The sequence below is a fragment of the Bombus pyrosoma genome, linkage group LG5, assembly GCF_014825855.1.
Source record: "Bombus pyrosoma isolate SC7728 linkage group LG5, ASM1482585v1, whole genome shotgun sequence".
In the NCBI taxonomy this organism is placed as follows: Eukaryota; Metazoa; Arthropoda; class Insecta; order Hymenoptera; family Apidae; genus Bombus; species Bombus pyrosoma.
Window position 1 is genome coordinate 698,642 of NC_057774.1, and position 24,035 is coordinate 722,676.

Sequence of the window (24,035 nt, forward strand, 5' to 3'; positions counted from 1 at the left end):
TCGAGAGCGTCGAGGCCGTAAAAAAGGACAAAAAAGAGGAATAGAGAGGGGAACGTGAATCAGCTGCTGGTTCGCCTCCTTTTGGATCGTCTTGAATCTCGTTCCTTTTCTTCTTCTTCCTTTTTTCCAACGTGACGATTTTTTGCCGCAAAATTTTCCCCTTTTTGCCAACGCATGGCGCGTGCTCTAAAGATTCAAGAAGACACGGTAACTTCTTCTTCGATGTATGAAATATCGATAGCAATTAGCCAGCGGCTTGATTTAAGACCGGCTTCGACCGGCCGCATTGGGAGTTCAATCTCGATGGGCAGGCCCCTTTAATTTCGTTCGTATAAACCACGGCTGGCCGCTGGTCTAATTAAGAAATTGCTTCAGACGAACCGACAAGCGTCGTCGATGTTTGTCTTGTTTTCACTGGGATGACTCACTTTTACTTCGACGATTCGCTTACACCGTCCATTCGATAGACGAAGAATATCAGAGCCTTGTGGTTGACGCATTTCTAGATTTCAAGAAAAAAACAGCTATCAAATATGCAGAGAATTTTATCGGTCGCTGTGTTGCGGTTAAAAGGAATATTTCTTCATAGGGTTTACATCATAGGATCGCGAAAGATAAGTTTTAACATGTTGGGTGTGGTCGAGATTTGGATTTGGTTTGACGGTGATCTTGGGGATAGTTTGATAGAAGAAAAACTGTTACTGCGGGAAGAAGAATATAGGAAAGTACCGTTCTCTGGGATAAAATATTTTCATTTGGATTTAAGATACCTTTAGTTATTAAAACGATAACTATAATTTTACTTTCCAATTTTGTCAAGCAAATAAATACATTTGGAAAATATAAAAACACGAACTGCATATTAAATTCTTAGATTAATTTCGAATAGAAATGCGATTGTAAGTTATTTCACGGCGAACTAACACCATCCAACATTTGGATGAAGCGACCCACACGTGTCGCTGCATGCTGCAAATTAAGATTAAAGACGTTCCTCATCTTCACGAGTTCCCCTAATGACGCTAGCCGGATTACTTGATGGCGTTGCTTGCTACCGTTGCGAACATCCAGGGGTTTTACCGGGTTAATTACAAAATTACTCCCTTAGGATCTTAACCGGCCACGAGAAACCGGGAACAAAAACGGCCTGATATCGAAATCGGGTTCGTTAACGTTAAATTACGTTGAATAATGCGAATCGACGATCATGGTGAAACGACCAGGTAAAAATTACTCGGTAATAAGAGTATTTTATTAAGCAACGAATTTATGCGTTGTTGGCTGTAATTATTCGTCGGATCGTAATTAGAAAGCCTTTTTAATTTCGGACAAAGATCTGTATATATGAAAACGGGTTAAAAGCGAAACGTTGGAAACGACGAATATTTTTTAAAAAATATTATACATCGCGATGAAAATCATTGAAAACTGTTTGGAAAAACGAAATATGGGAAATTGTGAAAAGTTTTGTACGATTCGTGTACCGAGCCAAAATATCTATACCAAATAATTATCAAAAATTATCTAAAATTTTTAAGTTGACCAAATATTGACACGAATGGACTGACCAGAATTTTAAGAACGTAAACATACGTTTCATTTCGCCTTCGATCGCTCATAATCACCACGAATACGTAATTAACCGTCTTTAACCTTTACTCCGTACAAATTACTCTATTTAAAGCATCGTCTGACTTGAGATTTGCGTATCTATCTACCCACAATTTCACCTATTCGCGTCTTCGTTTATTTCTTCGTCGTGATAGCGTATATTCTGCCATTGTAGCATCCATACTATCATCAAGCAGTTCGTTCATACCAATTATTAGTTGCTATCTACCTTATCAAAATATAGAAATTTCGTCGATTACTATTCCATCCCCTCTAAACAGAGCGAAATCTAGTTATCAAAGGTTCGGGGACTAATTTCAAATTCGCCAAATGATACTATGCATCTGTTCCCTAGAATATCTTACAATTTCGAATCACATGTTTCCATGTCCACGACCACGTAAACAGAGTTGCTCTGGGCTCGAATGGACCTAGTTCCACGATCCGTATTAAAGTCGAAAATTATAGGTCCGTGGTGAGTTCTATCGGAACAGGGTGAACTCATCGTCAGGCAGCTCTGGCAATTTTCGATCGATATTGCTCGATGCTCGGAGGAAGGCATCGTCCAGGGCTAGACGCTGTTAATCTGCGAAAATCCATCGGATCACTGCAATTTCAATGACCTGGCCTGGCTTGGTTGTTATTAAGCGCGCGTGCTCCGTTCACCGGCTAATTGTTCTAACGATATGCTCGATACGTGACTAGAATTTCTATGGAGATTTTAATCATGGACCAAGGTCGTGGTTTTTTCAGATTCTTTTTGTTCATGAAGAACGCGAAAAGGAGTATCTTGATCTTGGCATCGCTGACAATTAAATACGGTGTGATTTGCTTAGAACTCTCGCTAAGTTAGTACACGCTGACTAGGTTGCTCTTCGCAGATCTCTAAACTGCATCGCTTGTCTGGTTGACCGGTTACGAACTATAGATATGCCAGCATTTCATATATTATTATCAGATATCGACGTATCTTGCGCCTAATACGATATCGATATCGATACGACCCATATGTATCGAAGGGGAGGCAGTCTTTCAGTTTCGACGTCGATATCATCGTGTATCGACGTCGGCTTTCCTTTAAATATTTTTCAACCATTTATCGTAGCTTTTACATGTTTTCACCTCGATGTTCATTACCGGAGAGGAGAGGTATCACGTTGAATCTATTTACCACTCTGACAATTCTGGTATTAAAGAAAAGTTACAGTAACATATGATACCGAAGGCGATCTTCCTGATCCCGTTATTTCGTATCCTTCGTGATCCTACCATCGTCGGAAAAGATCGATCGATGCATCGATTCCATGGCCGGGTCAAGAACGTCAGTCCGTTATTTGTTGAAGACACGATTATCGGACGCGTCGGCATATGTAATTTGAGCAGTATTACGCGTACGTCGACAACGTGTTGCGATTATGTTCGCCGCTTCAACCTTGCACCTAGCTACGACACGTACATACGCTCGACCATCCTTCAATGATCGCCACGTCCGATCCGATAACCAATTACGAAGAACACGACGTCCAACGATGTCAGGTATACCTGCACCGCGACACGCGGCCTATTCGATGGTTAGATCGTTGCAGCTTGATCCGAGCTTCGTAACTCAAGGACCTGCTCGGTTCTATTCTACCCTCGTGCCTTCTGTCTTCCACAAACATGTTTCGAGCGAAACACGTGTATCGAGGGTCACGAGTTTTCATTTGTGCGTTTAGAGCTATTTGGGTTAACTAGCTAGTTGCTTTACCTACATATACGTATATAACGGAAGACACGATAACTGTCATTTCTGTTAATTTTATGAATTTAATGTTACGTTACGATTAAACAGCAGTTACGATCATATTTGTTGGATTCAAAGAACGGATAAGTCTTTTAAAAGTAAGTTGGCCAAGTTTTATGGAAGTGAAAGATGTAATTGTCGAGACAAACAGTATTTTATAATTACGACGAGTAGTGTTTTAAAATTTGGAAGATTCGCGATCTGTAGAACCTATGGAAAAACACGTAGGACCGATTGAACGAATTTCAAAATTACTTGTCGTGTTCTTTTCCTTCTTCGAATTCTGGCTACTCTAGTACCTGCAGTGTTAGTAGCTGTGTCAATTATTTCTAGCGTGAGATATCAAATTTGGAGACATTGTATACCACGTTTATTCCGAAGATGAAAATTAAAGCTAGAGTTTACTTAAGTATACGAAATTTTGCTGCAAGTAAATGCTATCAAGTTCGATATTAACTATATGAAAAAAACAGGAATCAGTAAACCATTCCATTTAAAAAAGATGAGTGGGTTCCCCTTTAACAGCCGTCCAAGAAAAATATGTTGCACGCCAAATGATTAGTCTCCTTGTACCGTTTAATTTAAGTCAATATCGTAACATTTAATTATTATTAAGTCGGTATTATAATATACAATTAATTATTAATCATCGGTATTTAATTGAAGCCGATATGAACAATGTTTTCGGAGAAAACAACTTGTAACACTTTATTTGGCCCACCCAGTATGCTCGTTACATTATCGTTTTAAAAATGCGGACGCGGCACGTTTTTTCGATGGAACTTGGATTTCGATGGAATTTAGACCAACAGATCGTAGGGATCTCAAATAATTATCAACTCTCTATTAACTAACTAGCAACTCTTACAAATAACTTTTACAAATTTCTACCTGTGTGTATTTTAAATCAATATCTGACCAATTCGTCGCCTCGTTAATAATTAATCTGCAGATGCTTATACATTTTTAAATTCACGTAACGCTATTAAATATATCGTTTGATATTTCTATATACGATCTATGCTTAACAATTAATTTTAGAAATTTAACACGAATTGTTCTGATAGCGAAAACGAACGAAGTTTCCCTTTCTTGGGAAGGAATTTTCCGGAACGCGTTCTTTCCAGTTAGGATACCATTTAGTGAAAGTTAGAATCGCATTTGAGATTAGATTTCGTGACTTCGTTTCGATATACACCAAGGCTTTACGACTTTTGCTCCAATCTAACTCGTTTTTCATTTCTTACCCCTTCAGAAGCTTTTTACTTTTCTAGAATTACCGGAAATTTGTTGAAATTTTTAGTGCTTAATTTTAACAGATCTTCCACACTTATTAAAAATAAAACCTTTACCATGTAATTCTTTGAAAGAATTCATTCATTTTTAGAGAAGTTCTAATTCTTTTGAAAATATAAATTTTAGATCAAGAGAAAGTCTTATCAGGTATATTAATTTCTGCTATCTTGTAGAGTCGTAAGAAGTTGGAGCTATCAAATAATTTAATATGACATAAGAAGGATACTCGTAAACACGAGGGCAGAAAACATGATCTAAAACGAGAAGCATGACGTATTCGATGTGAAACTCACTTGATCTTCGCGATTTAACGCGAGCTTTACTTTCATCTACTCGTCAAGAGAGGGGAAGAAAAATCTGCGACTCATATATATTCAAGTGAAATCTCCGTGACTCTCGTATCGTACGATTACATATCCAAGTGTCAGAGTGTACAGCTGTCAATACTTGACTCTCCCATAAATCATTCAAATAAATTTAAATATTCCTTCGTCAGATTTAACATCGTCTCTCCTCCTTCTTTATCTTCTCTATAGATACTAAATATCATTCCGATTCTTCGAATCTTTCACACGTGTATTTCCACTCCACAGTCTGAAACCTATTAGGACTTTGAAAGAAATACGCAATGATTTCCTTAAGCAAATCCATGCTTTCTTCGTAATACTATTCTTTTATTAATCATATTTAAAAATGAAAATTATGATCATGACATCCTTACGCCTGGGAATAAGCTTTTTGTGTCCAAGAAACAAAGGATGCTCCAAACCTTCGCACCAGTATGTACATGTGTACACCATATCGTCATCCTGGTACTTGATCGTTGTAGCTTCATTCTTCAAAGAAATATAATTAACATAGCCACAAAAGAGCTCATCGGTACAAAGAATACAAAGCCGTGGTAATATGGTAAAAATTCTACTTGGAAAGCGACAAATATATTCAATTCGATTCGGTTCTTGCAGGTTCTAAACATACGATACTGTTAAACGTCGTAAACTTTAAACTTCTGGATTTTCAAAGTGAAGATCAAACAGTTTAGAAGTAGAACGACGATATATGTAAAGAGAATTCCACTACGCGTATAGTGGTTAAACCATTCTCGAATGTTGAGAAATGAAAAAAATTTAAGCAATAAAATTGTGCCATTTTCAATGTGTCCCTTAAAAATTCTCCGCTTCGGCACACCTGTTGCCATATATCGGTCGTAACGCGACAAAACGTAAACGACGTGCAGTTTTCGGGCCGAAACTGTTTCCAGTCCGTGAATCGTAAATAATAATCGTGCTCGACGAGGACGATGTTTTGGGCATCAACTTGGCAAATGTCTTAATGAGGCACCATCGAAACCGCCGGTTGCGCTCCCCGGTGCATTGCACGGTAGTTAGAACGCAATTAAACTTACATAATCACGCGTTGCCGCTCGTTTTTAAGAGCCCCAAGGGTCCGAGGAATCGGCCATCAGTAATGCATTAGTTCTGATCACGAGTCGCTTGAAACGGGCCATCCCAGCAGGTGCTCCATGGGAACGACTCGTTTTGCGATGAAAACGTCCATCTCGTGTTGCCACGTCATTCCAGTTTATGTAAATCAAAATCGAAATTGAAATTACACACGTAAGCTACCTGATCGGTGATCTTCTTGTAACTCGATTATTTTCTCCTGTACGATAATGTCCAATTTTGCCGAGTATCAACGTATCATATGGTTTCAAACCATCCGTCGCACATTTCATTTGACTTTTATTAGTACTAGTAAAAAACCTATTGTACTAATTTTCAATCAGAATTTAATTACTTTCGTTCTATTACAAATAATTTATTTAATTTGTTGTCAGTATGAAACACGCATATGAAAGAAAATTTGTAAATGTATCTTTATTATATATTAATTATTCCTCAAGTTAAATATATTTTAATATTCTACACTATAATAACAAACTATATGTATAATAATAATAATATCGTTGTAACTTCCTCAAGTTATAAATAAAATAACTTCCTTGAGGAATAGTTTAATATTCGAGCAGATTACGTTAAAAGAGATATAGAAATTGAAAGGATTTGAAATTGAATTAGAAATTTTTTAATTTTTTCTTTCGATATAATTTTATGCGTTTATCTACGTTCCTTTCGTATTACGTAGAAAGCAGGAACGAACGATCGTCGAATGGAGAAAATTTCTTCATAACAATTATGCGAGAAATTGAACGTTTAGCTAAAAAATATTCAGTTCGAACATATATTCGCCGAGCGTAGTTAGCGAATTTGCGTAACCCAGGAAATAAATCGTTCGCAAGTAAGCGTCTTGGAAAAGGTAGTGGAATGTTCCGATACAATGTACTTAAAGAGCATTTTTACGCAATAGAAATGACGCGTGCGTATATCGTACAATAAAAGAACTCTAAAACGTACAGTTTCTAAATTTCGACTCGGGTAAATTGAATTTAAAAAGCTTTTTGCTATATCGCTAATTCGGCATTGCCTGCAAGATACATTTATTTCGTAAAGTATACTTTATTCTAAAATTTGTATTTTAAGATAATTTTTTATTGCAACTACTGGAATAGCAATCTTGAAATAATGTCGGAGTAGTGCAAAAATTTAAACAATAGACTGGATTTAGGTTATGAATAAAAGAGAAATCAGAGCGATGCTACTTTGAAAAATGTTAAAGCCGTAAAAGAGGCACATTTTATCAGATATTCGATACCGAATTCTACAAACGATAATCATTTTACGATAACCGTAACAAACGGGTTAAATCAATCTCCAACGTTCCTTCGATACAGAATTCGGAATATAGTGCATCGACGTCTCGTTCAGAATCCTTCTGCGTCAACAAACGTGATTTAAGGGAGCAAAGGAGCGATTAGGCTCGCGGGATCGGTCACACGCCGATTCCCTACAAATTAGCCAAGTTCGTGACGACGGAACATTAGCCTCGGAAGCAGCAGCAGGGATGATCGTGGCTGCGGGCACGGCGTAAAATTTCGGGGAAAGTCGCCGGAATCCTTTCACTTTCGTCGCGAAGCCGCTACGAACAATCGCGCGCCGCGAACAACAGCTGGCAACCGGCAACGAGGAATCGCTATACCGTACCGTGGAAATTCCGACAGATTTTTAACTAGTAACGTTACGTGCTCTTCGCTACGAACGTTTCCTGTAACGCGGGTGATTGGTCGTCTTCGATATCGGAACGCAAAGTTATCGAAAGTGGTGATCGTACGACAAAGTTCAGAGGTTTAACACGTTTCCAGCGTATTTCCAGTAGATCCCATTTAACATCTTCTTACGCTTCCAGGTTTTGCAATTTTTACAATTTCAAATTGATCGCGAGAGGAAACTTTACGAGATTGGACGTGCTTCCAGCAAATTTCTAGCGGAGTTCGTTTAACATCTTCTTACGCTTTCAGATTTTGCAATTTTTTCAATTTTTACAATTACAAAATTACAGGTCGATTATGATAAATTTCTAATGGAGGTAATTTAATGTTTTCTCCAGGTCTTCAAGTACCTGCTGTTGATCAGAAGCGGATTAACTTTTACTAGCAACTTCCTGTACATTGCAAAATTTTGAGCTGAAAAATCATCTTTCTCGCCAATTTTCCTTAAAAATTGAATATTTCGTCACTTTGAAAATTGAATTTTTCGTCACTTGTGTCGTAAAATTTAAAAAAGTTTCGTCAGCGATTCGAATATCAAATTTTGCATGTTCTTCTTTCAAGCTGTCTCAATAATTAACATTACCGTCCCAATAGCAAAATAGCATTTATGAGTCGTTCCTATGCAAAATTCTGCGCAAAATATAAAGCTTTAGCTTAATCGCTGTATCATTTAAACATTCCACACTTTCAACTTTCAACGCCTTCATAAATCTATTAAGGAAATTTATGCTAAAAAATGTATCAGATCGCTTACATTCATATATTTATACATTTTACTTACGTTATAGTATACGTTATAAGTAAAATATACATTTATGACACACCTAAACCGTTTAGCGCGTAAACCCTGGTAATCTTCGACTTCCTACATTTTACTTATAATTAATAAGATTATTTATGTCAGATATATGCACATCATTTACCACTCGAACTCTACAAATTTTCAGTTACAAGTTTCCTGGAATATGTGCCTACGTCATATCGCAATACGCATGGTCGGATCTACCTTTCTCGATTCAAAAAACCAATCCTCTTTCCATCCGTTATACATAGTTCAACCCTCTTACGCAACATGTGAAAGTTGCAGACGTTCACAAAATCCATAGGATACGTAATTAGACAGACGGAAAGGAAAAAAAAGATGCAATTACCTTGGCATCTACAGTGGCTCACGAAAGTATTTGAACGTTTCTAGAAACATTTTCTCGACGTATTACGTGTATAATTTTCTATAAAAATCTGTCCGCATACAGCTGCTACGATCACGTTGGTAAAGTCTGGCCCAAATGCAAAAGTTTATGCAGTAGTTACGAGATATTTACTGCAAGCGTACTCTTCGTAGAAAATATAAGGATGTTTAAACAGTCGATGTCTAGCGAGATCATTCGTAATCTCTCTATTTTATCGAGGTTATCAGTAAATGTATATTTGCTACTAATATTTTGTAGCTTTTATTGAAAATCACGATTCAATAATTGGATCACATTCGATGATCAATTCAATTATCGTGACTATCCTTTTATTTGACACGAGTAACGCTTTCCACGATAAGTATTATTTTTATTTGAAGTATCTACTTACATGATTGGTTACTACAATATATGTAACCAGTGCATAGTAAATTTGTTTAATGTGCATAGTAAATTTGTTCTTTTTTTTTGTTTTAGCTTCTACAGCCGCGTAGAAATCGCGCGTTCCGCGGATTCACGCTTCGGGAGGCAGGCTTCCACATGTTCATCGAAATTTCCAATTAGGCCGTACACGACAAAGAGATGCTACTTATTCGATTAAAAGCCACGAAAGCGAGGCTTCATCATCAACCGGAGACTAATTTGCACGCTTATGAAATGGTTATCTCGTGGAAGAATGAGAACGCCCGAGAGAACAACAGCTCGGGCTTGTTTTTGTCCGGTCTGATGCTCGTTTTATGCACGATGGATGTCTAAATACATAGATTTCAACAATTAATTTTCAATTTATGGTTTAGCTGGATCCACGGAGATGGAACATAGATAGGCAGCGTGGATGGAAAAGCTGTCTGACTAGTTATTATGAGGCAATTAATTAGATTGGTTCCTAAGTTCTGACAGGAATAGATGATATATGATATATACATAGATTGGACTTTGACGAATGATATTTCGAGGCGCGTGCACACACGTATGACGCGACTTTTTCAACTAAAATTCGTATTTACAAGGAATAATCTCTAAGAGTATATTAGACTTTTGAATTAATTCTTTGATAACTTTTAGATACAATTGAACGAAAAATGATCTTTTCTTTCATTATTTTTCATAAATTAGATTTATGTGGTAAATTCGTCAAAACTATCTGGTAAAATCGATGCATGGGATTTAATTATTAAATTATTTAACGATAGATTGACAACTGAATATTGAAATGGTTAATGGAAGAAAATGGCGCAATCGACAGTATAAAGGAACTTGACCTTACAGTTAACTCCATTTACTAGTTTAAGAATAAATTGTTTCGTAAACTGAAATTCACGAACCTATGAAACTAGTAAAATCGAAATATAAAAATCAAGAACGCAAATATCAATTTGATTGAAAGAACAATCTATATTTGTGAAAGTAAAATCTACTATATCGCAATCAAGTGCATAATATCTGAAATTAGCATGAATTAAAGTTGCCCTTGAACTGGAAACGAAGATCTGGTCGTTAACCTAATAGCGAAGAAATTGTTGCGCTATTTATTGCTTTCTAATTCTACACGTCATTGTGTGCATTCGTAAAATACTCGGCAACTTGGAAACACCGTGACGCAACCAAGTCAGCATTATTGTGTTCTCTTACCTACAATTATTATCTTATCGCGACATTCACCTTTCCCGGTGTTAAGTATAACTTCTTTGCAAGACGCGAGACTATGAGACCTTGAATAGTATTAATAGCATTACTCTGTAATATTAATAGAATTATTAATAGCATTACTTTTAAATTCCTTGTTTCTCGATATTCCTGAACTGTACATATTATTTGCGTATATATATTACATTATGACATATAAAATTTATTTGGTGCATAAAGGGATAAAATCCTAAATAAATATCGAATGGAAGAATTTCAAAATTAAAACTGCAATTAATTACAACTTTTAATCAGCTACATATTTGTTAAAAATTTGTTTAATTTATTAAAAAGATTTATTACGGTACTATTTAATCATTGCGAATTCCCGGATTTCAACCTATAACAAATATCTATGACAAATTATTTTTTATTTCATCGGAAATAAAAGTTTATTATTAGGTTAATTTTAGAAATTTTATTACGAATGAAATGATCGAGAACGATTAACCCATGGAATATTGTATAGTTAGTAAAACGATGCCAATTATGCGTATTACGCTTATTTCTTAATAAGGAATAAAGTTATTTGGTAGTTAACAGAGCGAGTTAACAATTATTGATTATTTAGTATCCATTATATTCTCAGCAACTTTCTCGAAACTATTCGATATCGACTTATAAATTATTACGTATACGTGAATCGATCTGTAGGATTCATGAAGTGTAACATTATAAACTAACGTTTCGTAGATTGTGCGCTAGTTAATCACTGGCGATTATGTTAATGAGAATCTATTAATCAACGAATTACATTAAGCAGATAGTAGTCAAATAATTTGTTGCCTCTGTTTGCACATCGAACGATGGTTGGAAGTAAAAGTTCTAATCATTCTCAATGGAAAGTGATCGAGATTGTAAACTTACATATCATGATCTTTACATTGCATTATTTACATTACATATTAATTTTATACTACTGTCTGTTTCCCGTAAAAAATAATCACGCTTTTATGTTAACTAGAAATACAACATTCTGTATAATAATATTTTACATTTATGTTTATTACTATAATTTACTTTTTATCTTGTATGCATTTTTATGGAATAATAAGTCACGTGAAATATTCTGTACAATAAACATTACACAGAATCCAAGGAATAGTAATTCTAAAAATGACTAAACGGAAAAGATAAAAAATTGAATAAAATTCTCCTGTAAAGGATATAACGAGTCACTCTTTGATAGAATTAAATAATTAAATAATAGATTTCAGATAAAATTGTAAAATCCGAAAGCAAAATATGTATACTTCCATCTTCTACGATCTAATTTTGAAGTTACAACGATTAAGCGTTCGTTGTTTCTCCAATGTTGCTAGTAAATAAATTCGAACGAATCTTCGCGTTTCCCATCGTATTTCGTGCAATCTTTAGTCAATTGTACGTAATCGCATTTTCCAAAAATGTGTAACTTCTATTAAGAAAAGTTCCCTATTATTTTCACCGAAGGCAACTGCTGGAAAATAAAACGAAACTAAACGAAGTAATATGATATTCGTTATGAAAGCGCAAGGGCAAATACCATCTTTATACGATAATTTATGGCAAAATGAGAAATCGCGATTCGTCACGCCAAGTTTTACTACTTATCCTTCGATGGTTCGATATATTCGAGGATTAATTTCATCTTCGTTTATCGTATTTATATCATAGAACGTTATTTCCTCGGCGTTATTCGTACAATGTTACATTTCCAACAGAACGTGACCGTACGTATCCGTAAATCCAGTGAAGTGAGGAGGAGAAAGTATAAAATAGAGAACGATCTTATCTCCTGACATATGATATTTTAGTTTACTATCCCTACCTCCTTTTAAGTTGCTTCCAGTCAAACTGGACTCGGGAAAATTAATTTAGAATTCAATTTATTATAATTTATCACGAATATCGTTGTAGCACAAACGGCGAAATGTCGAAAGACGTAGAAACGATGAATTAAATTTCAGAAAGAGTGCAGCGCGATTCGAAGAAAGATCGGTTGTAACTGACAAGAGAGGAAGGAAAACTTTCACGTTACATCGCGGCTGGTAATTAGCACGCAAACTACAAACTTATGAACTATTATGAATCGTCGATAAACATTTCGACAGGAATCTTGGCTTGAAATTCGGCAGACACACCTAGAGAAACTTGGAAGAATTTCATCGGTAATCATAAAATATCTTATGTTTGTGCGTGCGATAAAATAGTATAAATCTAATAAACGAATGAGAATATTTCTCTCCTCGTGTCATTGCCGCATAAATATTTAATGACTTTTCAAGAGGACAATTTCTTGTAGTAAAAGTTGTATTTAATAATGTTGTATTTATTAGGTAATCTTTGCCAAATAAGAGTATAAGATTTATATCGCAATAATGCAATGCCAGCAATGATTTATGAAACTACCATGTTAAATTATGCTGATGAAAAGCATTTTTTTGATAATATATGTATATATAATGCTATTGGCATTGAGGGAAAGAAAGAGGCAATAAAATAAATTTCTATATACGATGTGATTTAAATTGTCGACTTTAATAATTGGCTGTTTAATAATCGCATAAAAAATCGCATTTCATCGTATCTTAGAATACTTATTTCTAGAAATATGCATGTTTCGTATAGAAAAAAGAAAGGAAACATTTTTTAAGTCGTTCCTTCCATATTCCTCGTTACTGCGTCATACTGTAAGAAGATTAGATCTCATTACACAAATCGCGAAACGAAACTGGAACAGCAAATCGATCGATCGACGGTCGTGTTTCGAAGTTGTAGCGCGAAATTCGCGGCAGGTCGGTGATATTTATTGAAAATCGTACAAATAAAGGAGGCAAGACCCCGTAACGAGCATTTACGGTGATACTAGCCAGCTGGATGCCTATGCAGCGTATTAATCGTTAAAAACTATCGGTCTATCTCGCGGCAAGATCGAAATGGTGGTAGCGCATGCGATCCTATTAACATACGGCATTAGGTATTCCGCATGCGAAGCGACCGGCGAGCTTTGCTCGGATTTCTGCGGCAATTACACGCGCCTAATGGCCGCCCTTTGCGAACACGTCGACGCACCGTGTGCGCGAAACTGCGCTTTGAGTTAACGTTATCCGGAGATAAGGGGTTATATGCGGATTAACAAGCACGCTCGTGATATACGAAACACACCTGAATCCTCTCCAAATTTGATTCGATTCCGATTTCAATTTTCCTGTGGGATTTTGATCGAATTATGGATGAGCGTGATTACCGAATAGATAGAATCGACAGTGAGGAGAAGGGGTGGACTTTTCGATATCTCTTTATAATTTCTAGTTAGAACTATGAATCATAGTTACATAGCAAATCAATATAATATAACGCTTTACTTGTTACGCTTTCTTAGATAGATAGAACTAAATTTAACGAAGTAACGAAGCCTCTTAAGATATTGGTAAATTTATAAAAATTTGTCTGCGTTTCTTCATTTGCGATAATATCACTTCCTCGAAATTGATATCAATCGAAATTTCTGACGATACAGCCGTACGAGTGATTTACTAAACTACGATGTTAAATCGCGTTAGTAAAAAGATTGGCGAACAGGATTGCTTTGAGAACACCGAGGACGACGAAGAAGTCTGACAACGTATGACTTTTTTTGAATCAAACCATGGGAATCCTTGTTTCGATAAGATAAAACATCGTATAGAAAATTTTCTTGTAAATTGCAATGATTTCCGATAGTTTGTAAATATAACGCAATGCTTCGAGGTTCCATCAGACTTCCTAAATCGTCTCGAATCACATTGGAAAAAGCAACTTTCGACGACACGTTTGGATACGATGGAGAATTAGTTACATGGACGTTGCTCTCGCTAGTAATCAACCATGCGGAAGTATGGCCGATCACGAGGACACATGAGGAGTTGACGCGTTCTAGATTTTCACGCTGGACGAAGACGAGGAAATCGTGCTACTGGCGTCGTGAGAATCATGGTTGCGTGAACGTCAACTTCCTTCAATTTACCTCACGCCGGTATTCAAGACGTAATAACAGCCGCATTTCATTTACAATGACACGCTTGCCTTAAATAATCAAAAACCCATTAGATGCACGCTCGTGAAGCGTTTCGAAAAAGTGGGTCACGATTTGATAATTCTTATCGTGGAGAAAAATTTGAGAAAATCGCGGAGGAAAAGCTTTCGGTGCAGAAAGGCGGAGCAAAGAAACGAACGATACGATCGAAGCGTCACTTTCACAAAGTCGCGACAGTTTCAGGACACTTTGGAGATTTTAAAAAGATTCCTACGAGAGAAACATGCCATTTCGCTGAAAATATCTCTCGAACGCGTAAAATATATTTACAAAATCAATTTTAAATTGCTCGAAACGACGCGCAAAGAATCATGGAATTGTCACAATTTTCACAAAACAAAAATTTCACTATCGTATTCTAGCGGTATACGTTCAAAGTTAAATATCAAACTCAAGGACACAAATTGTATTCCATACAAATTTCTCATACTCGAACAACGCTGGAAATATCGCGATGCTCGCGATTAATTATTCACTGAAGGCGAAACAACGAACCGAACGGGAGCGTTCTGTGTAACTATGTGTTATCTTAAAAGCTATCTAATGGAACAGTTTCCACGGATCGCGTTCGAAATAGCGGTAGATCACCGCGCGATTAGAGGCGGACTCGCGCATGGACTACTCAATTTCCCGTACGTTATCCCGGCACTGACGCGAACACGTTTTTGCAAATGCAAAACAAGACGCACAAGTATAATACGGACGATGAGGTGCAGCGAAAGTAACTGAGCTATTATGCCGCTGAGTATATAAGGCTCGGTCTAGAAAACGAAGCGGTTCAGTTAGTGGTTATACGCCACATCAAAACATACGCGAACTCGACGATGAATATCAAGGTAAGCGACTCTGCTTCCCGTGAAAATGCTTCAAATCGGAGGCAGGTCTCCGTCGTGCTTGTCCGAGTTTCAGTAGAATTTGAAAAGTGTACGGTTGGTTTCACGAAAGTCACCTCGAGCGCGTTTCGTCGTTTGATTCGATATTATTTTGAAGAAGATAGAGTCATTTTAATTGGAACTAGACTTAAATTTACTTAAACTACGCTTGCTTAATTGCGCTCCGAATAAAGCTTTAATAAAAAGTTTCACGATCTTTGGGAACTTCAAAAGTACGTATTTCGAGTGTTTCTATGTATAGCGAAAAAGAGAGTTCTTTGCAACAGGTCTAGCAATATGAATTCTTATTTTACTATTTACCTTTTTATCAAATGATCGTATTGGAATTTAGAGAAAAAAAATTTGTGAAACGGATACGAGCAAAGAGAATTAAGAACTAGGAAGCCAAATTCTTGCAATTTCCAATTCCAACAGCGTAGATCGTCTTGGCTTATACAAAAACTATTATATACTTCTACACAATATGTTTGAGTGCAACGCAAATTTGATTATAAAGACGAGACTGACCGATAAGCCAAAATCGAATCTGCGGAAGTCCACTAGCCACTTTCCATCTCCTTCTAAACCTCTGAATCTGAATCTGAAGAAAAATCTTGTCGCGAACGTAGAACGGAGACGTCGTCCAAGTATACTTTCCAATGTAATTGCAAATTAATTTATCATTCCCAACTTTCACTCGCAGTTGGCCATCGTCCTGGTGGCATTGGCCACGCAAGCTAGCTGCTCGGAGAAGGCAGCTGAGAAGAGCGCGTCACCGAAGGACTCTGTAGCCGATTCGTCGGAGAAGAAGACGGAGAAACGAGGATTGCACGGTAGCTACGGCGACCTGGGTGGTGGAGGAGGTGACCTGAGCGGGGGAGGTGTTTCCAGCTACGATCAACACGAGCACGTGAAGGCGGTGACCGTGGTGAAGAAGGTGCCAGTGCCGTACGAAGTAACCAAGCACGTGCCTTACTTGGTGGAGAAGCATGTCCCGTACGAAGTGAAGGTCGGCGTACCCCAGCCTTACACCGTGGAGAAACACGTTCCTTACCCGGTGAAGGTGTTCGTGAAGGTGCCGGTACACGTGCCACAACCGTACACCGTGGAGAAGAAGGTGCCTTACGAAGTCAAGGTACCAGTGGACAAACCGTACGAGGTAAAGGTGTTGGTGCCGCAGCCGTACACCGTGGAGAAACACGTACCTGTGCCCGTTAAGGTGCCTGTACCGCAGCCATATACCGTCGAGAAGCATGTGCCGTACCCGGTGAAGGTCAAAATTCCGGTGCCGCAACCGTACCCAGTCGAAAAGCCGATACCGTACGAGGTTAAGGTACCAGTGGACAAACCGTACCCGGTCACTGTGCCCAAACCGTACCCAGTCACCGTTGAGAAACCATACCCAGTGCCGGTAGACAAGCCGGTACCCTATGAAGTTAAGGTACCAGTGGACAAACCGTACCCTGTGCCAGTAGAGAAACCTTACCCTGTCCCGGTCAAGGTACCAGTCCCTCAACCGTATACCGTCCACAAACCGGTACCAGTCGCGGTCCCAAAGCCTGTACCCTACCCTGTCAAGGTACCGGTAGACAAACCGTATGTCGTCGAGAAGGAAGTACCTGTACCGGTAGAGAAAGAGGTTCCGGTACCGGTGAAGGTACCTGTGCCAGTACCGATTCACGAGGGACACGGAGGCAGTGGCGGCGGCGGCGGCGGCGGTGGCTACGAAGGATTTTCTGGATACGGTGGAGACAGCGGCGGATATTTCTCTCATCATCGTTGAATTCTTTCGGTGATCGAGACGATTTCTTCGAAATGTTAAGATTTTTCATATACGCGCTGCTGGATCTCTGGGCAATCGTCTCTATCTCTTCGCGAATTTAAAGCCGAAGAAACGCACCGTCGACGAAATTCAACATTTCGATCGTCTCTTCTTTCTAGTATATATTTTTATTTTTGGAAAGGAATAAAGAGGTATCGGGAGCAGCTCGTTGTCTCGAGTTGTTGAGCACAATAGAGTGCGAAACGGGGAGAGAGAACGAGGTAAACCGTTCCCCAAGCTTCTTGTAGCTAGTGCTTCTCTCAAGCGTAACCTGTCTTTCAGATTTTTAGGTAACTTAGGAGGATGCTCGTAACTGGGTGATATTAGCGATTTCTTCGTGACAGCGTCTTCGTTTGGTCGATGTACTAATTTCCTCTGATCAATATACTTTCGATGCACTAATTAGTTTCAATCGAAGAGATGGGTTTAAGGGAAGCCCAGGCGAAAATTTTCCTTTCTCTAGATTTCGGTAGACATATTTTGTATCCGTCGATTAAATTCTTCAGCTCCACCTTGCCAATCCGATAACAAATATTCTAAGAGAACCAGAATACTTTCAGTGTTGAAACATATTTTCCAAATTTATATATCGATCTTGCGATATTTAGCGAGATAGCACGATTTATCTAAAAAAACACGAGCCTTCTTAAAAATGTAAGAAGTTTTAAACGAAAAAAGTTTGTAGAATAATGTACGATAGTACAAACGTGATTTCACGTACGATAGTTCTGTTTGATCGCAAAATTTCTTGGAAATCGTCCATGTAAAAATTCGCTAGTTTTGTGTCTATGTTTAAGCTGTTCCAAAGAAAACACTAACATTAACGACATTTAAGCGAGCTTTACGAGCATAAGTTAGCCGATGTGAAATAAACGCAGCCACGTAATTACGTTGCGGCGAACCACTTTTGTACCTAATTTAAGTTAAGAGTGAAATAGAGTGTCTTTTTGTATCAAAGATTTTTAATAAATACTCGCCTGTCATCTGACACCATCGACTTTTATTTTCTTCCTTGTTATTCGAGTTGTTTTAGTCTCGACAGGTTATGCGAGTCTTCCGTTTTCTATCGAACAACTATTACCAATTTTCAGCTTTCCATTGGGGACTATTAGTCATAGTTCGTAAAATTTAACGAACCCGCTCCAAGCATTCTTCTTTATACTTTTACTCGTTTATGTGCAACCTAATGCAACCGTTACGCTGAATTTTAAGTAACTACTTAATGACGTAACTCTACCGTAAAAAAATGTACTAAAATATCGATGAAGTTTACAGTAGCATAAAAAAATTAAAATCTAACTAATTTCTTTTTTCTGAATCAATCTGTTCGTACAATAATTTCACTCGAGATATAACGAGATTCATAAATTTATCAAGTGTCGCGTTAATAATTACAACGAAATAAAAATTACTCTTTAAAAGAGAAATCAAGAAAAGGCAAGGATATTTCTACCATTTTTTAAAAAAGATTTCTGTGGTATCGCTTTCAAATTGCAATTAACAAATTTTATCAGAATATTCTCGCAAGTGACTTTTTATAGTAACGACGATACGTTTATCGTTCCTTTTCACAATACGTAAGATTTTCGCGCGTTCAGTTGGGAAAAGCGTTAAAAAAATTCCGCGCGAACGCGCTAACGAGCTGACGCTTTCTCGATTCATTCTCGACGGTTCTGCCGGAAATCTCATCCCCGCGGCGAGTTTCACTTTTGCAAAATTTCCCTTTTCGCGCTACCAACGCGGCCAACCAAACGAGCTCGATGTAAGAAACCAAGAGGATCGAGCGGGACAGAACATCGTTACGTGAACATCTCTTTCGCTCGACGAATGAACACGAAAAAACGATTCGCCGTCGAAGAAGAGTCACGTATACCTATTTATTTTCACATTCACGTAACAACTCAACGATTTTCACAAATTATTTCCTACAAACTATACCGCAGTATTATGGTGAAACAAATATTAAAAGCTTGCTGTTATCAACAGGTTTCTAATTTCGAAGAAAAACATCATGAAAAGTCAGGTATTATTTTTAAATTAGCATTAATATGAAATTTAATACGTATCAAAGAAGGTATCGATAGATTTATATTTACTACAGTTTACTGCAGCCTCGTTTCTAGATTCTACATGCATCTTTTGGAAATTTGTCAATTTTATGAAAAATTAATTTCTAGAATAATATTAAATGTTAGTATTATTGAACGTTCGATGGTATTAACAATAATTTAATAGTAAAAATAGTCTAAAAATTAATTTCCCACAAAATTAAAACATTTGCGAGAGACGTGTAAATAGAATGTAGGAAAGAAACTCTAGAACACCGACAAAACTAATTTCACAAACATGGAAAGTATCGAATGCGAATGATACGTATAAGATTTCAACGGTATCCAGTGATAAATAACTAATTTATATCGTAACTAACGTTAAATCAATCATGAAGCAACTGGTTATGGTATGTCGAGAAATCTTTTAATCACAGGATACGAAAATATAAGGAAAAAAGAGGACGAAACGTTGGAACGTTCAGAGGCCAGTTCCGGGCGGCGTACTTTCGATCCCGAGTAAATCTTAATCGTTTCGTGGTGCAATTAAAGAGGCTCGTATATACGTGCTCAAGAAAGCATTACTTTCTCCACGGCTGCTGCGCCATATGGACACACGAATATACATGTATATTCTCCTGGTCCACGTACGCGTGTCTAAAAACTTTGCTGAGTTTCCTTCGAGTCTGACATCGGCCGTAGTTACCATGGAACATAAAATACTCTTTATTATTTTTAATTTTGATCTTGTAAGTATAATCGCCGATGGTTGATCGCGCGCGTCATTGATATTGGAATATGACGATTCTCCGGTGAACTGAAATAATTTGAAACTCGGTAATTGGTTATCGGTACGCGATAAAAAAGAGTCTTACTATGTTAAAAACTATTTATGTGAAAGCGAGGGTTTGTGCAAACATAGTATAACACTTTCTATGGCCATACACCGTAGTTGCTAATACTTATGGCCGACAGTGTACATAAAAATTAAATTTCCTCTAAGTCGTAGCAACTTTGCTACAGAATAATAACGAAATAACTTATTTTCAATAACTTATTTCTGTTCTCGCATTAATCGGTATTTCTATCGATTTCAAGTTTCATGCGTTTATCTAACGCGATAAAAGAAATCAGATAGAAGTATAAATGAAATTGTCCATCGATGCGGAAAAATTTAATTTTTAACCGGGGAAAGGAGGCGCACGAGAGCGCACACAGGTAACACCGATTTAATTAACGCTCGAACGTAAATACGAACAATAAATAATAGGCAACATCGGTTCTTGGATTAACTAACGACCACGTCAGCGATTGTTTCGTCCTTTCGGTTATGTAAAATGTTATGCTACACGGGAACCGGGAATTACAAAGAACACATAACCGTATATGAAAGTGTGCATGCGGTTGGTCTTATTAGATAAGCGGACGAGTGGCTAACTTTTGTGAAAGTGAAAAAAATCGTGACGATTCTGCCATGCGTGAATTATAGCTGTACACGTTGCAATCGACTCCTTCCTGCATCGAGATCTCGTATGCTTCCGGTTTTCTATCGAGCGCTGCGATAATAGAAGGAGAGTGTGCTCGTCCTCTTCTTTTTCTTTCGCTTCCTTTCAGAGTTTCACGTCGCAATTACCATTAGTGAAATAAAAAAATTTATTCGTTTTATTTATTCTTCCTTTTCTATGATAAATATATACACATATTTTCATTCTTGCCTCGTGGTAATTGAATTGCGCTTTGCTATAGCAAAACATGTTGATGAATTACGATATGCTTTAAAGCACTGCCATTAGAGCGAGTAATAGAAGTAGTTTAAAAAAGGAGCAGCTGTATGTAATGTGCCTAAGTTATTCGCTTTATGCACGGTTCGTGTAACTATTATATCACGAGAGTGCATGAAATCATGATTACCTAAGATTTTCGTGTATCACGTTAGTGACTGTTACGTCATTCTTGTAATTATTCAAAATGACATCGATATTTTATCTTATCCATGACCCGTCCCGATCCTCCGATTATTAAATTTAAAATATATTATTTTATATACAGTATCGTTACTACTACTCTATTAGAGATAGTAAGACATATTTCTTACACAGAGTATTTTATAACACGTGGAATATATTCCATCAATGAGGAGGAATATAGAAACAATCGATTTCATTTATTTTAATCTATTTTAATTTTTCAGAAATTTCAAGAAATCAGTTAATATATTGCGGATTAAATAAGCTTCAAAATAAGATAAGTAAAATCACGTATTTCATTACAATTGATACATTCACCGGTATACAAAGATGACTGCGTTATCATACCGGAGAATAAATTTAAATACGAAACACTCGGTACATTCGTTAAAATAAACAAATCGAAGTAAAACTGTGTGAAATTTTCCCATCGTTATTAGAAATCTACCCAAGCATCTGTAATTATTCCAATTTACTGTAAAAATAACCATCATAAATCCATATTTCTAACGCGAAGCAAGTTTCCAACTACAGCCTGCCGCATTTGCCAGACTAGATAATTAACGCGGTTGTACAAAAACTAAAAAAAAAAAACGTTTCGTTATCCGAACCAGTTTACACCATCCGATCTTACTTCGCGTTATCCAAACCGTCGTTACAGAGCTTTGACATCTTTTGCCTTGCAAATTACAAAAGAAAAAGTTTCGAGAACGACGTATGTCATCGCTAGTCAGCGCACGAGTTGCTTGCACGGTTATTTACGAATCCCATATTTATTTCAGTAGAACAGAGTCCCGTAGTTTCTCGACTGAATTGCGGTGAAAGCAAGAGCGTGTTACGAGCTGCAGCTTTCGACGAAGAACGATCGTCGAACCGGCGCGTTTAGATCGCGTTTATCGCTCGTCTACAAGGACAAATAAAATCTTCGTCCTCCCTCATTCGTAATTGTCGTTTCAAACTCTGTTCGTGACTCTCGAACGACGTTATACCATGATAGTTTCGCTCGAGGAAACGAGTGAAAAAAGTCTCGCGGATACCGGAAGAACACGGAGAAATATTACGAGTCCCGGATACCGGAAGTTACTTCTCGGTTTCCAGACGGCGCGTTCACTCTCACTCAGGCAGGATTAACTTCGTGAAAACGTACACGAGCGAAATTTGTTCGTTTTTCTATCGGTGGATCGCGTGGCTACGCTCGAACGCGATTAATGAATCTTTCATAGGGTGTTTGATTAACCATGTTGGGAATTACAAGGTTTATTTTACAAACACTGGACGGTAGAAAGTGCGAGCGGGATTTAAACGGGTGAACTTTCAAATGACAGTCCGGGTTCGATTGCTCCTATTGGGAAATTACAAGAACGTTTGTAAAGATACAGAGTGATTCGGTTTGTTAATTTTAAAGGTAGTATCGGAATTTTTACATATTTTGGTTAAATGAAGTAGCTTCTGCAAGTTTCGTTACATATAGGCTGCAGACGTTTATGTAAAACATGTAGAACACTGTGTAGAACACAAAACTTTAGAACACAATTAAAGAGATGGTACATGTATATTAAAATACCTGTTAAATTCTATTACCACTAAATTCTATAAAGATAGCACCTAGACGCTAATTTATCCACGATAAAATACCCGGGCACCGCGACAGCCTAATATCAACTACCCTTTCAATTCGAAATATCGAAATTTTGAGTATTAGATTTTAATTAATTTGCACTCGCGTTCAAATTCTACAAACACTTGGAGAACCAATTTATAAATCCGCGATAAGATGTTCGAGCTCTATGACAAACCGAAAAGATACCAAAAGAGATACAAAAAAGATACCAAGCAAAACATATTTCAAAGGTGCATTAGAAAAGAAAATGTGCCTCCCAGAGTACTTGACAAAGGTTCGAACAAGCAAAACGACGTCCATTGTGACGGTGAAAATTGAAACAGGGCAATGCTCTCCAAACTCCATGGACAACGGGAGAAAAGAGTGGAAGGGGTTGAACCGATGAAAGGAGAATATCCAGGAGTTTCCGTGACGGGGAGATCTGAATCGCGTAAATTCAGAGGCTGAAAGCCATTATCGAGTTTCCCCCGCGGCATCCGCGTTGGTCCCTGGGCTTCGCAGGTTCGTTCGTAGAAGCCGGGGGTGGAGTCCCTTTTATCCAATGCCGCGGGTGTCGGGGGCGCGACTGTGAAGCGAAGGCAATTATCGTAGCGAAACTTGAACGTTGCCGGCTTCGAGGCTGGCCGACGACGAGACCGAACTCCGGTACCGGGAGTGGAGTGTTTGGCGTCTGATACGACGGATCAGGTCCCGGGGGATTCTCAGCGACTCAAACGGGACTATCCCGCCGCTCTCTCATCGCAGTTAATTACGGAGTCCTCCTCGTTCTCCTTCTACTCCATTTCCCATAGCCCGCTCAGCCCTTCCACGCTCCGTTTCCCTTCGCTCCTTGAGCATCCGAATCACCATTCGAAAACTTCCTTCGGGTTCTTCAACATTGACCTTTCCGTATCTTCTTTATTTCGATTTTTCTCGT

The 24,035-nt window shown here is 37.8% G+C and overlaps 1 protein-coding gene across 1 annotated transcript; it reads left to right on the top strand.

Annotated features, from left to right (window-relative positions):
• The first annotated feature begins 15,559 nt into the window (after nucleotides 1–15,559).
• LOC122567950 (proline-rich protein 4-like) lies at nucleotides 15,560–18,473 on the top strand. The gene is made up of 2 exons (XM_043727136.1): nucleotides 15,560–15,625; nucleotides 16,365–18,473. Exons 1-2 carry the CDS (start codon nucleotides 15,614–15,616, stop codon nucleotides 17,442–17,444), a joined length of 1,092 nt encoding a protein of 363 aa, XP_043583071.1. The 5' UTR covers nucleotides 15,560–15,613; the 3' UTR covers nucleotides 17,445–18,473.
• The last annotated feature ends 5,562 nt before the right edge of the window (nucleotides 18,474–24,035 follow it).